Source organism: Puma concolor, chromosome B1 (genome assembly GCF_028749965.1).
Source record: "Puma concolor isolate L17-30 chromosome B1, mPumCon1.1.hap2, whole genome shotgun sequence".
Lineage (NCBI taxonomy): Eukaryota > Metazoa > Chordata > Mammalia > Carnivora > Felidae > Puma > Puma concolor.
Genome location: NC_141670.1, coordinates 27,357,046 through 27,370,237, shown reverse-complemented (window position 1 = coordinate 27,370,237; position 13,192 = coordinate 27,357,046). Strand labels below are relative to the sequence as shown.

At 38.4% G+C, this 13,192-nt stretch overlaps 1 protein-coding gene across 2 annotated transcripts in view; it reads right to left on the bottom strand.

The window, feature by feature from the left end:
- The window catches only part of TNKS (tankyrase), a 216,956-nt gene that overhangs the window by 73,583 nt on the left and 130,181 nt on the right, over positions 1–13,192 (bottom strand). For both annotated transcript variants that reach the window (XM_086703351.1, XM_025932924.2), the window contains exons 6-8: positions 6,575–6,669; positions 4,573–4,639; positions 4,087–4,273 (exon numbers count right to left, since the gene is read on the bottom strand). In XM_086703351.1, coding sequence (XP_086559477.1) covers positions 4,087–4,273; positions 4,573–4,639; positions 6,575–6,669 — 349 coding nt within the window. The remainder of the gene's footprint in view (positions 1–4,086; positions 4,274–4,572; positions 4,640–6,574; positions 6,670–13,192) is intronic.

Here is a 13,192-nt window from a genome sequence, read left to right as displayed (position 1 = left end):
AATGAAGTAAAAGTAAACCAGTGTTTTCAAAACACAAAATTATAGATTTTCATGTTAATGATAAAATTAGGGATAAATTAAGCAGAAGAATTACAAGCTGCCATATGTAAGGAGCAGGATCCTGCCTACTGCAAAGGAAGGTGATGTGTTGAGAACGGATTTCAAACAGAAAGTATGGTTTTGCTTTGGCCATCAGTCTGGGGAAAGTTAAATGGAATTCAAATCATACTGGCTGTTTCTCTAATGACAAATGCTCTATGACTATCAAAATGATATAAGCAATTCTACTTTTTCAATTACTCTTTTGAGTTCAGGATAGGTGACTCAGAAAAAAAAATAAGGGTAAATTTACGAAAAACATAAGTAATAGGACTAGAATACTAAGGAAATTACGAAATTAGGATGTATGCAACAATGCAATTAGACATAATATTTTCTCAAATAACAAGAAATAAAATATTCCTTATCTTTGCTCTTTAGGAAAAAGTAAAGATGTCTGCCCAAATTGGCTTTCAAATTTAAAATATAGTATACTCAAGATTAAAAAAAACAGAATGGAAAAATCTATCAACAATACAATGATCCCTCTAAATGCAAAGGTTACATAAAGATTTGTTTTTAAAACCTCAAGGAAGTACTTAAGTAGCAAAAAGAAGGCAATAAAATTGCAAATTATACTCAAACTTACCTTGAAAACTTAATACTTATAAGATGCCATAAAAGTTTCTTCTTTTTTTTTTTTTTTTTTTTTAGTTTATTTCAGAGAGAGAGAGAGTGGTGGGCAGAGAGAAAGAATCCCAAGTTGGCTCTACACAGCCAGTACAGAGCCTGATGCAGGGCTTGAACTCACAAACCATGAGATCATGACCTGAGCTAAAATCAAGAGTCGGACACTTAACCAACTAAGTCACCCAGGTGCCCTAAGTTCCTCTTCAAAATCATTTTGAAACAAGAATGAAAGCTACGTTAGGTATTTTCAGCTTTAATATATGCAGAATCCAAACTACCTTGCTCATTTCACTTCAGGGAAACAGTAAAAAAAGAGACAGAAGAGCAGAAAAAAAAGTGTGAAATGAAAATGCTATAACCATGGGTAGGATAAAAATCTTGTTTGTTTCTTATATAATTACATAATTAAAAAAAATTTTAATATTTTTGAGAGAGAAAAAAAGAGAGAGAGAGAGAGAGAGAGAGAAAGTATGGGGGAGGGGCAGAGACAGAGGGGGACAGAAAATCTGAAGCAGGCTCTGTGCTAACAGCAGAGAGCCCCAAGCGGGGCATCAACTCAGGAACTGAGAGATCATGACCTGAGCCAAAGTCAGAAGCTTAACCGACTGAGCCACCCTGGTGCCCCTTGTATACTTTTCTTAAGAAGAACTCTGTTAGGAGTGCCTGGTGGCTTAGTCAGTTAAGCGTCTGACTTCGGCTCAGGTCATGATCTCATGGTTCGTGGGTTCGAGCCCCACTTCGGGCTCCGTGCTGACAACTCAGAGCCTGAAGCCTGCTTCATATTCCGTGTCTCCTTCCCTCTATGCCCCTTCCCTGCCTGCACTCTCCCTCTCTCCCTCTCAAAACAACCCAAACATTAAAAAAAAAAAAAAAAAAAAAAAAAAAAAAGAAGAACTCTGTTAATTGTGAATGTCTAGAGTAAGGCAGCGGGCATGATGATGAAAATCACAGAGAAGTTCCAACTTTGTTAAATCCTTTTCTTCAGATAATTCCTTGGCAAAATCTTATTTAATAAAGTAAAAGAAATACTGAGCAGGTTGAAAAGTACTCTAATCAGGGAACTTCTTTTACAAAACTATATAAATTTCTGTTAAGTCATAATGTGTACACTGGAATCAGATAGTGAAGGACACTATAAAAACTCCTAATAATACTCACAATGGGAAAAATGCTTGAAAGGAAAAATAAGTCAAAGGTGACATGGAGGATAAAGCTGAGCCCAGGGTATAAACTAAAAGAAGGAAATTAAAAAACAACAACAACAAAAGATTAAAAAAAAGTTTTGAGTTCAATTCAATTCAATAAACTTGTTGTGCCGTGTTCACAATGAACTGTGCTGGGGTGAGGGGGGCAGATAGAGAGATCCAGACACAAATACCATCAACGCATTTTTACTGGGTAACGAGGCACTGTGCGGGTGCTAAGGAGACAAGAATGAAATGAAAAGTCTTTCGAGAACTTAAATTTCACCGTGAAGATAGAACACGCACATAGAAGAATGAACTGTATGATGCAAGATAACATATGGCAAGGGTCATATGAGTGGGAAAGAGAAAAAAGGCATTTCTACGAGGATTCACTGCTAAGACATCTGCCCAGTTATAATCTGGTTTGTGCTGGACTGTAATCTAGTCGATGTTATCTGTGCCAGGACCAAAATAAGTTTAAATTTCTACTTAAACAAAGTGAAAATTGCAAGTCTTCCTGTTTTAATACAAACCAGCTTAAAATCTGCTTAAATTTAAATGACATCATCATTTTGACTCTGCCTTTTTCTTAAGTTATCATTTAAAGATTTTCTCAGGCATTTAAATCCAGTTACCTGATTCTTAGAATCCTGAGAGAGAATACCAACCATACGATGAGTTAAATGGTAGGTAGGTGATGCCTAGTTGAATTTAAACCTGCAATGCCCACATACAGAATTAAACACATCTCAGTATTTGATAGGACAACTAAATGTAGTGTAATATCCTGAGTGGGATCCTGGAACGGAAGCAGGACTTTAGGTAAAAACTAAGGAAATCTGAGTAGAATATGGTCTTTAGTTAATAATCTATCAATACTAGTTCATTAACTATGGCAAATGTATCATACAAATGTAAGATGTTAATAAAGGGGCAAACTGGATATGGAGTATATGAGAACTCTATGCACTAATTTTGTAAATTTTCTGTAAATCTAAAACTATTCCAAGACAGGGGCACCTGGGTGGCTCAGTCTGTTAAGCACCCGACTCTTAATTTTGTCTCAGGTCATGATCTCCTTGTTTGTAAGACTGAGCTCCATGATGGGCTCTGGGCTCACACTGTGGAGGCTGCTTGGGATTCTCTCTGTCACACCCATGCACGTTCTCTTTCTCAAAATAAATAAAATTAAAAAAATATATATATATATGTAAAACTATTCCAAGACAAAAAGCTTATCTAAAAAAACATGCATATGGTGGCGTGTGGGTGGCTCAGTTGGTTAAGCATCCGACTTAGGCACAGGTCTTGTGGTCTGTGAGTTCGAGCCCCGTGTCGGGCTCTGTGCTGACAGCTCAGAGCCTGGAGCCTGCTTCAGATTCTGTGTCTCCCTCTCTCTCTGCCCCTCTCCTGCTCACACTCTGTCTCTCTCTCCCTCTAAATAAAAATAAAAATAAAATTAAAGTTAGAATAAAAAACATGCATATGTATATATAGGTAATATATATCAATATATGAGAATATTACTTCCACCAAATCTTAAAAAAGATCTTATTTAAATTGGGGCAAGTTGGGGCACCTGGGTGGCTCAGTCAGTTGACCGTCCAACTTTGGCTCAGGTCATGATCTCGCAGTTGGTGGGTTTGTGCCCCGCGTCGGGCTCTGTGCTGACAGTTCAGAGCCTAGAGCCTGCTCAGATTCTGTGTCTCCCTCTCTCTACCCCTCTCCCACTCACGCTTTCTTTCAAAACATTTTTAAAAACTTAAAAAAAAAATAATAAATTGGGGCAAATGATTGCACTTAGGCTATAACACACACAAGAAACACAAACATGATTGTCCAACCTTGCAGGGCCTGGGAAATAGTGAGTGCTCAATAGCACAAGAATTATAAGCTCTGTGAGCTCAGAATTTTTTTCCTGGTTTGTACACTGTTGTGCTTGCAGGACCTGGCACAGAGTAAGCATGCAATAAATGGCTATGGATTGACTCACCCTCATTAGCCTTAGAAGAAATGTGCAGGATCAGAAAGGGGGATTACAAACTAGCGTACGTGTAAGAATAGAAGGTTGTTATTCAAGTTGGACAAAACACCAGTCTTCATAACTAAACAAAAATGAGATATTTCAATTTACAGCAAGCAATGTTGAGTCTGAGATATAAATACATACAAGTCAATCTCTCCCGGAGCTCAGGAGTTGGAGCCATATCTACAGCACTTTTGCCATGGCAATTGACTAGTGTAGGATCAGCACCATGGCTAAGTAACAGAGAGCAGACTTCCACACGATTCTTGGAAGCAGCCTCATGGAGTGGAGTGAACTGCCAGAGATCCATAGCGTTGACACAAGCTCCATGCTGGATTGAGAAAAACAGTTTCAGGTCAGCGATCATTTCACTGGATCTTAGTACAACTCAGAAGACATTTATCTCATTGTAAATTTCAGCTGTGACTCTTTGAAATGCCAATAAGCATTTTAGTTTCTTTCATTTCAGCTTTTAAAGACAATTTAAAATAGGTTGAATGTTTTAACATTATTTTTTAAAAACATTTTATTTTCTTAAAACTCTTATTGGCTCCCACAACACATGAAAACTCATGACAAGTTAGGGAAAAAAAAAGCAAACAGTATCCAATGTTTTAAAACATCTTTTACCTTAAGTAGCAGTTCTGTGACCTCATAATGTCCATATGAACACGCATTATGAAGAGGCACAAGTCCGCTAAATGGAAAAAAAGGCAATAATGTACCCAAATTTCAAACAAACAACATATAGTCATTTATCTAAGTGCTAAAAGACAAAAACTAATAAATCCAAATATAATTATATTAAAAGCATTTAAAAATATTTAATAAGAGGCTACAAAGCATAGCTAATGCTTAACCTTTTGTATTTATCTTGTGCTTTGTGTACACAATCCTTAAATATGATAAAAACACCAATTAGAAAAGCACTGAGGTAAAAGGAAGGACATGAGCTAATTGACAACTGCATGCTTTAAAGATCAAGTATTTGTAGAAAAATGTTAATGGAGAGTGAGCTGAAACCTTCCTACCATTTTATTTCACTCTGTAGGTAACTGCCAGCATCAGAATGAAACATCCAAACTATTATGACTTACATATCCAACTCTCATTCTGCATGAGTCAAGGACTCCCATTTTTGTGGTGTACTTCTCTGTTTTCAGACAAGCATAAGGGAACAGCGATGTACGAGAGCATGAGGCATTTGTGCCCCTGTACTATGGGGACACCATTCACATAGGGTACATGTCAGGCGAGACAGAAACAGTACCAAGAAGAGGATTTGAAATGATGGATTCCCTCTCTGGTAAGTGTCTCAGGCACTGAGTTGTTTCTTCATTTCTAATGTTTCCTGACAGGGAGGGGGGCAAAGTGAAAGAGACCCTCCTCCCTCCGGGGCTTCTTTTCTTTATGCTGCCAATGACCGGAGTGTAATACGGATCTACATTACCTGGGTACTAAGGTCAATTCTCTTTTATTTTTATTTTTTATTTAAAAATTTTTTGTAATGTTTATTTATTTTTGAGAGAGAGAGAGAGAGAGAGGGAGGGAGAGACAGAGTGTGAGCGGGGGAGGGGCAGAGAGAGAGGGAGACACAGAATCCGAAACAGGCTCCGGGCTCTGAGTTTCCAGCACAGAGCCAGACACGGGGCTCGAACTCATGAACCGTGAGATCATGACCTGAGCCTACGGCGGACGCTTTAACCGACTGAGCCACCCAGGCGCCCCAGGTCAATTCTCTTTTAGATCTGAAGGTGGGATAATGAGAAATGTTAGCCCATCACATAGGAGCAGACCTAATTCCTATGTCTCTGAAGACGAGATAGGAAACCGGTACTAAGTTCCCCAAAACACACCTATTCATAAAATAAAGGGCTTCGCTGCTTTCTTAACTGTCCCTCTCCCCTCCATTCCCACCTCAACCTTTGTAAATGTTCTCAGTTCAGATGTCCAAGATTTTATCAGGATAAAAACCAAATCAGAATATTGTAAACGTATGCTTTCGGTTTATTAATAAAAGATGATCCTTACACACCAGATGAACAGGACAGCTACGTTACTGGATTATCAGAATTTTCTATTTGTTTCATCTCCCTTTCTGAAATGCAATTTGAGTTGAAAAATCAGTAATTGAGAAAAGCAAAATTTAACTTCAAATAACAGAACTGCAATAAAATTGAACTAATTTAGGAAATTACTATGAGAAATCATCTTTAATGAGTAGAACATGGAAATGAAGTCAAACTGAAGTTGCAAACATTCTTAAAGTGCTACACAAGCTATAAAGAAATGGATTTAGGACTTTGTCCAGTGAGCAAAAGCTTTAGTGTATCAGAAGCTAAAACAAAGCATAACAGTCCGTGGGTGAGACCACTAAAGGAAATAAACTGAGGTGCGCCTGGGTGGCTCATTCAGTTAAGCATCCGACTTTGGCTCAGGCATGATCTCACGGTTCATGGGTTCAAGTCCCGCGTCCGGCTCTGGGCTGACAACTCAGAGCCTGGAGCCCGCTTTGGATTCTGTGTCTCCCTCTCTCTGCCCCTCTCCCACTTGCACTCTTTCTCAGGAATAAACATACATGAAGAAAAAAATGTTTAATAAAAACAAAAAAGGAATAGATGGATACACCTACCCTTTGTCTTTTGCATGAACATCAGCACCATGCTGGAGAAGAAGCTGTACTATCCGCACTCTGTTGTAGCCTGCAGCCAGATGTAGAGGCGTAGACTAGAAAAGAAAAAGAAAACACGTCCTCTCTTCGGGTAAATCGTCCTCGCTCTGTCATTTCATCTGTGCTTATGTAGACTGAAACACAATACATTCTAACATACACAGAAAGCACTGAGTTGAAGTGCGAGAAAGTCACATTGCATAATTGGATGACAGTTCACTCACCTCAGGAGTAAATTCTAACTTCAGTGCTGTTCAGCGGTTTCTCCTACTTGTGGTTTAAGGCCTTCAGTAATCTAGCTCCAGCCTACCTTCTCTACTTTATTTCCTATTTCTTTCCAATAGGAATTGTCCTCAGTGTTCTGAGAGGACATGTTATAACCAAAAACATTCTTCCTTATTCTACTTCAACCTTGCCTACTTTTCAAGTTCAAGCGTTTAAATCTCAATTCTACCATAAGGACTTCCCTAAAGATCTGGCTCGCAAAATTTCTCCTGAACACAAAGGTTGAAAAACCTCTCTAAAGAACAATTTGAAGAAACTTTAGTGGCAACAACAAGGACAGTGGACCATATTCATTCCACATGGCTGTTAGCAAGGGGTTAATTTGCTATATCAGAGGCAGTGAAATATAAGATAATATTTAATTCTTCTATTTTATGTACTATAGATGCAGCATATATAAAAAATCTAGTTTCTTCTCAACCAATTTCTGCCACATTAATCTGAACCAAGTTATTAAAAGAATCTCTGCTCATATTTAAAATGGTAATTAAAATAACCAAACTTCTTACCTCTTTTTAAAAAAGGGAAATAACATTAATTAAAAGGTTCTCTGCAACCATTGCAATTTTCCTACCTTTGCTCATTTCCTTAAAGTTTAAATACTGTAACAGCTTTTCACACAAGGCCTAATACACCTTAATGTACTCTCATTTTTTCCTGTCTTCTATTTGGACCTTGATATTTTAATAAGACTTTAAATTTCTTTTCTTCATGTACTGCAAACGTCAAGATACAAAACAATCACTTCAAGGCACGTGGTATATTCTGACAGCCTCTAAGTTTAGGAAATATTTTTGAGTAGTACACAGCTAATAGTGAGGAGATGGGAGTAGGTCAGAAGAGAGTCCTGAAGAGGAAGTCAGGAAGCCTGATTCTATTTCTGGGTCTTATGAAACTGTGAAAGTCCTATTACCTATACATCTCAGCCTCTTCATGTATAAAATAGAGAGAAAATCACCCATCCTAGCTACCTCCAAAATGTGCCAAAAGCAAGCTTTCTCCCATATATAAACACTTTCAAAATGTAAAATGTCGTACCAAAATAGATGATTAAAATCTCTGTATCATCAAACACCTTGCCCATTCAAGTTTCCGCTTTCGGACACGGGTCAAATGTTACTTCAGATGATACTGACAGGAGATGTCAAGTTATTTTTAAAACTGTTTTTCCCTCTCCTTGAAGATTTTAAAGATGTTGCTTTGCTACTTTCTGGTTTGCATCATTTTGGACTAGGAATTTGCCAACATGCTTATGTTTATTCTTTTATACAGGTGGCTTCTCCTCCAGATGCTTTCATATTTTCTCTTTACCACTGGCTCCAAGCAATTTGACTGTGAAGTATACTGGTATACCCTTCTCCTCCTCCTCCCCCTCCTTTTCCCTTCTCCTCCTCCTCCTCCTCCTCCTCCTCCTCCTCCTCCTCCTCCTCCTTTTCCTTCTCCTCCTTCTCCTTTTGTGATGCTCGGGGCTTCCTGGCCTTCTTAGATCTGTGCTGTATAGTTTTCACCAAATTTGGAAAACCTTCAGCTATAATTTTTTCATGTATTTTTTCTGCCCTCTCTTCCGCCATTCTCTCCTTCGGGGACTCCAAAGATACGTATCTTAGGTTGCTTTCCAAGCTTGTTTTTAAGCTTTGTTAAACAGGCCCAGAGCAGCTTTTTAAGTCTAAGACTAATTTTTCTCTCCTAGTGAGGTATTTATTACCCTTCTGAGTACCTTATGATATCTGGTGAATTAAGAGGTTTGTCCACTCTGGCTGGTAGCAACAGACACAGTGACAGATGCTATGTGACCTGCCAGAGTTGTTCCCTCTAATCCTCTTTTCCATGGTTCTTCTCTTGCCTCTTTGGTTTCCTCATACTTATATCAAATCAGTACTCAGCTGAACACTGTAAGCGGACCCTTTGCAGATCTCTGGAGCTCTCCTTTCGCTGGTCTCCAACCTGCTAACTCTTGCCCCATGGTCTCCCTAAACTCCTAATTCCACCTTCTCAACTCAGGGAGACCACGGGGCTCCTCCTGGGTTTCCCCTTTCCTGTTTAAGGACTGGAAACGCTTTCTTGGCAGTAAGCCAGAGCAGTCACACAGCTCAGCTTATTTAATGTTTATCTCTCAGGGATCACTATACGTACTGCATGATGTCCAATTTTTGAAAACCACTGTTTCATAGATTTCATTTGTGTGTGTGTGTGTGTGTGTGTGTGTGTGTTTATTGTTTCAAGAGGGAAAGTAAAACTAGTCCCTATTACTCCATCTTGGCCCACTTTCAGGACTTAATTGAACTTTATACTGCACTTGGGAAGCTTCCTCTAGAGACAGTGACTGCTCTGGATGACTGGTCAATAAGTCAGTAAGCTCTTTTATAGGACATAGCTGACATTTAATATTATACGAAAAAAGTGACACCTTCATTACTGATGCACAAAAAGATTTCCCTTTTTCATATTAAGAATCTTTTACAAAATTTTATTTGTATACAGTTGATTTAATAATAGTTTTTCTGATTCTTGAAAATGAACAAAGTCCCTAAGTAGATGAATACACACACACACACACACACACACATTAACTATTTATTTAGAAGAATTAATCAGAAGAAAAAATATTTAGTTTCTGGATTTTTACAAATCAGTGAGACTAAAAATTATTTATAATGCTTTCAAAATGGCTATGTACTTAGTTTCTAAACTGCTGTGATCAGGTAAAGTAGAAGGTTCTGTAGTTGACAAGGCAGGAAGTGACAGGCTTGAAATAAAGCAGTTGTGGAAAAAACAAGAGTTGAGGAATGAGTAATGTCAAGAACTATTAGAAAGCAGAAGTGACAGAGTCTGGTAACTGATGGATGCAGGTAGTAAGGGATACAGCAGTTCCAGTTTGGAAATGTCAGTGACAGGTGAAAGAAAAGAAGGATGTACGTCGGGGCAGGGAAGGGAGGACAGAAGAGGAAGAGGTTTGGGTTTATGAATCTGAGGTGCCGGATACCCTAGTGATCATGGGACCAACTAGAATTCAGGAGAGGTGAAGGCTGAACACAAATTTAGTTATCACTGGCATTCATTTAAAATATTTTAGCATGTGCAGTGTATCTTGCAGTATGTTAAGTGCTAGGGGTAGCATGGTAAACAAGAAAGGCTCGATACTTTGCCTTGATGAGTCTTCTTCTTCCAAAACATGAGTCCCTAAATGAAATACATACATACTAATTCTTCAGAAGGACAAAAGATGAAGAAACAAAAGCCTAGCTTCTGAGGAATCAACTAGAGAAAGAAAATACTATTTTTTTTTTAATTTAAATTCAAGTTAGTTAACATATAGTATAGTATCGGTTGCAGGAGTAGAATTTAGTGATTCCTCACTTACATAAAACACCCAGTGCTCACCAAATACCGTTAAATGTGACAAACAGTTCAAGATGTCAGGAGAGGCTAGAGGCTGCATACCTAACCCACTCTGGAGGCTAGCAGAAGGGACTGGGCTTAGGAAAGATTCTCAGATGCTTCCTGAGGGGAGACTGGAGGATAAACAGAAATCCCTGAGGCAAAAGGATGGGGAACTTTATTCCAGGTAGTATGAAGAGCACATATTAACACCCAGAGGACACAGAGGAACTAAAGAAACTTCAGTGGCTAAATTCAGTGTATGAGATTGGGGGGGGGGACTCTAAGAACAACGGGAACCCCCTCAAGAATGTGAAGCAGAAAATTATGTAAGACTGCAGTTTGGGAAAGATCGCTCTAGCTATTCCACAGAGAATAAACTGGGGGTAGGGGCCAAACTAACAGCGGAAGACCTGAATTGAAGATCGCAGAGGGAGAGAGATAATGAGAGTGTCAGTTAGCAAAATGGTAGCAGTGCCTCAGTAGGGATAGCTGAGCCAAGGGAGTAGATAACTTTGCAGGGAGAGTAAGTACAGAATAAGCTAGATGAGACTTTCCAAGTAGTCAGCATAATGCGGATGCTAATTATGTAAACTGAATCGTATCACTAGAAGGCACATACAAATCTGTAAATGCATGCAATAAATTTGAGGAAAGGGTACAAAGCAAAAAGAAAAAGTACAAATTAAGAACCAAGGATGGTTTAAGCAAGCTTACACTACTAAGAACCCAGAGGTTTTTCTTCTAGAAAGAAGTTCAGTAGGTGTAACGGTTAGCTAGATGGTAAACAATACACACCAAATACTATTTTCTGATGCAAAGCAATTAAAATCATATGGCCTAAGACTAAATTTAGTGCATGGTTAACACACAGTGGCCACTTTATACTTTTACAATTGCGAAATGGCCACGTAATGATAAAAGTAATTTTCTAAATGCTAGGATAATTAACAGAGTGCAATTTAGGCTTTGAAAAAATAAAGAAAACCCGTTTGTAAAATATTCACACATGTTCCTTGATTTTGCGGTGATTGTAAACTAGTAAACACAAGAAGCAAATATCTAAGACATCATCATACAGAGGCCAGCAATTGCCGTTAGTTTGCACACCTTAGATGGATTCTTAAAACTGATTTTTCTGTTGGAATATTTTAAAAGTCAACTTGAGGAGTGATAAAATATGGGACAATTGCAAATATAAAAACTTTTTTCTCTGCCGTAGAGAACATTACTGATATTTCATATTGTAAAATGTGTATGGAAAAAAGAATCTTTACTGAAAGAAATCTCCTAATTCGAAGTTTCCTTCTTGGAATCAGGCCACAGGAAAAAAACCAAACACATATATCTACCCTTGCCTTTTATGATATAAATTTGTGGCACAAAATAAAGCATGTAAGATAGCTTTAACTTACCCTACACATAAATGCATAAAGTAACGTCAGGTGAAAACCCTGTTAAAAAACTGTGGTGGCAACCTTACTGTAAGTCCAGCAGTACAATATAAGGAAAAAAGTAAAGCCTTTTAAATTTGGGGTTTGCATTCTTGCTTTGCAACTTTACAAGGTATATACTTTTGGACTAATGTCTTAGTGTCTTGGAGCCTTGGCTTCCAATATCTATAAAATGAGAACTGTAATTCTTACCATATAAAGCTATTTAATGGGTTACAGAAAACTGTATAAAGCACCTAATACAGTGTCCCACAGAAAAAGCCCAATAAACAGTAGTTACAACTTATTATCACCTTATCAAGTATCTTATACGCTTAGAAGTTATCTCTTAGTGGTCATTTGTCAGTCCTCACCTTACTTTACCTGTCAGCACTATTTGATGTAGCCGATCACCCCTCTTCCTTCTTGAAATATTTTTCCCCTTGGTTTCTAGGATACCTAGACACCTTCCTCACTGGTTACTCCTTAGTCTTTTTTTCTGGTTGCTCCTCATTTTCTTGACACTGGAGTACTCTAGGACTACGTCCTTAGATCTCTTTTCTTCATTACCAATATCATTCTTCGGTGACCTCATGCAGTCTTGTGGCTTCAAATAACATTCGTACACTGACAACTCCTCAGTCATATCTCCAGCTCAGTCTCTCTGCTGAACTCCTGACTCTCATAATCTAACTTCCTACTTGATGTCACCACAAGGACATGCTGAAGACATCTCATGCCGAGGCCCACAACTGAGCTCCTAGTACTCCCTCCAAAACCTACTCTGAAGAATTTCCTACTGCTGTTAATACCAACTCTATCCTTTTTCTTACTCAGGTCCAAAACCCTGAGTTCCTGAGTACCATCTTTCTCTCACACACGATGCTCACCGCATCAGAGTATTTCTGTTGGCACTATCTCCAAAACATCTCCAGAGTCTAGTCACTGCTCGGTCACTGGCCTGGTCTAAGTCACCATCCTCTCTCAGCTGGCTGAGTGGCAACAGCCTTCTATTTGGCATTCTGGCTTCCAGAAGAATCTCCTTAGAGTTCATGCAACATAGCAGCAGAGTGATCCTGTTGTAACATACCAGTTAGATACACCAGTCCCCTGTTCAGAATCTTCAGTGCTCTTCATCTCACCAGACGTAAAAGCTAAGTCTATACAATGATCTGGAAGACCATAGGGAATCTCTCCTATCACTACTCTTCAACTTTCCAACATCATCTTTTACTCTGCTCTCCCTGGTTCACTCCACATGGCTCAAATACCCTAATTACTAATTAGCTGAAATGAATGGGAATTAGATTATACTAATAAGTGAAATACCTTCTGGAGAAATTAACTAGTAACAAAATATTCTCCCATTTAAATTGAATTTCACACAACTTCTTAACAAATCAAAACAACAATGAAAAGACAAAATATTCTTGAGGGTTAAATATTAAAATAAAAGAATCTTAGGGATCCATAAGGCAGCTAT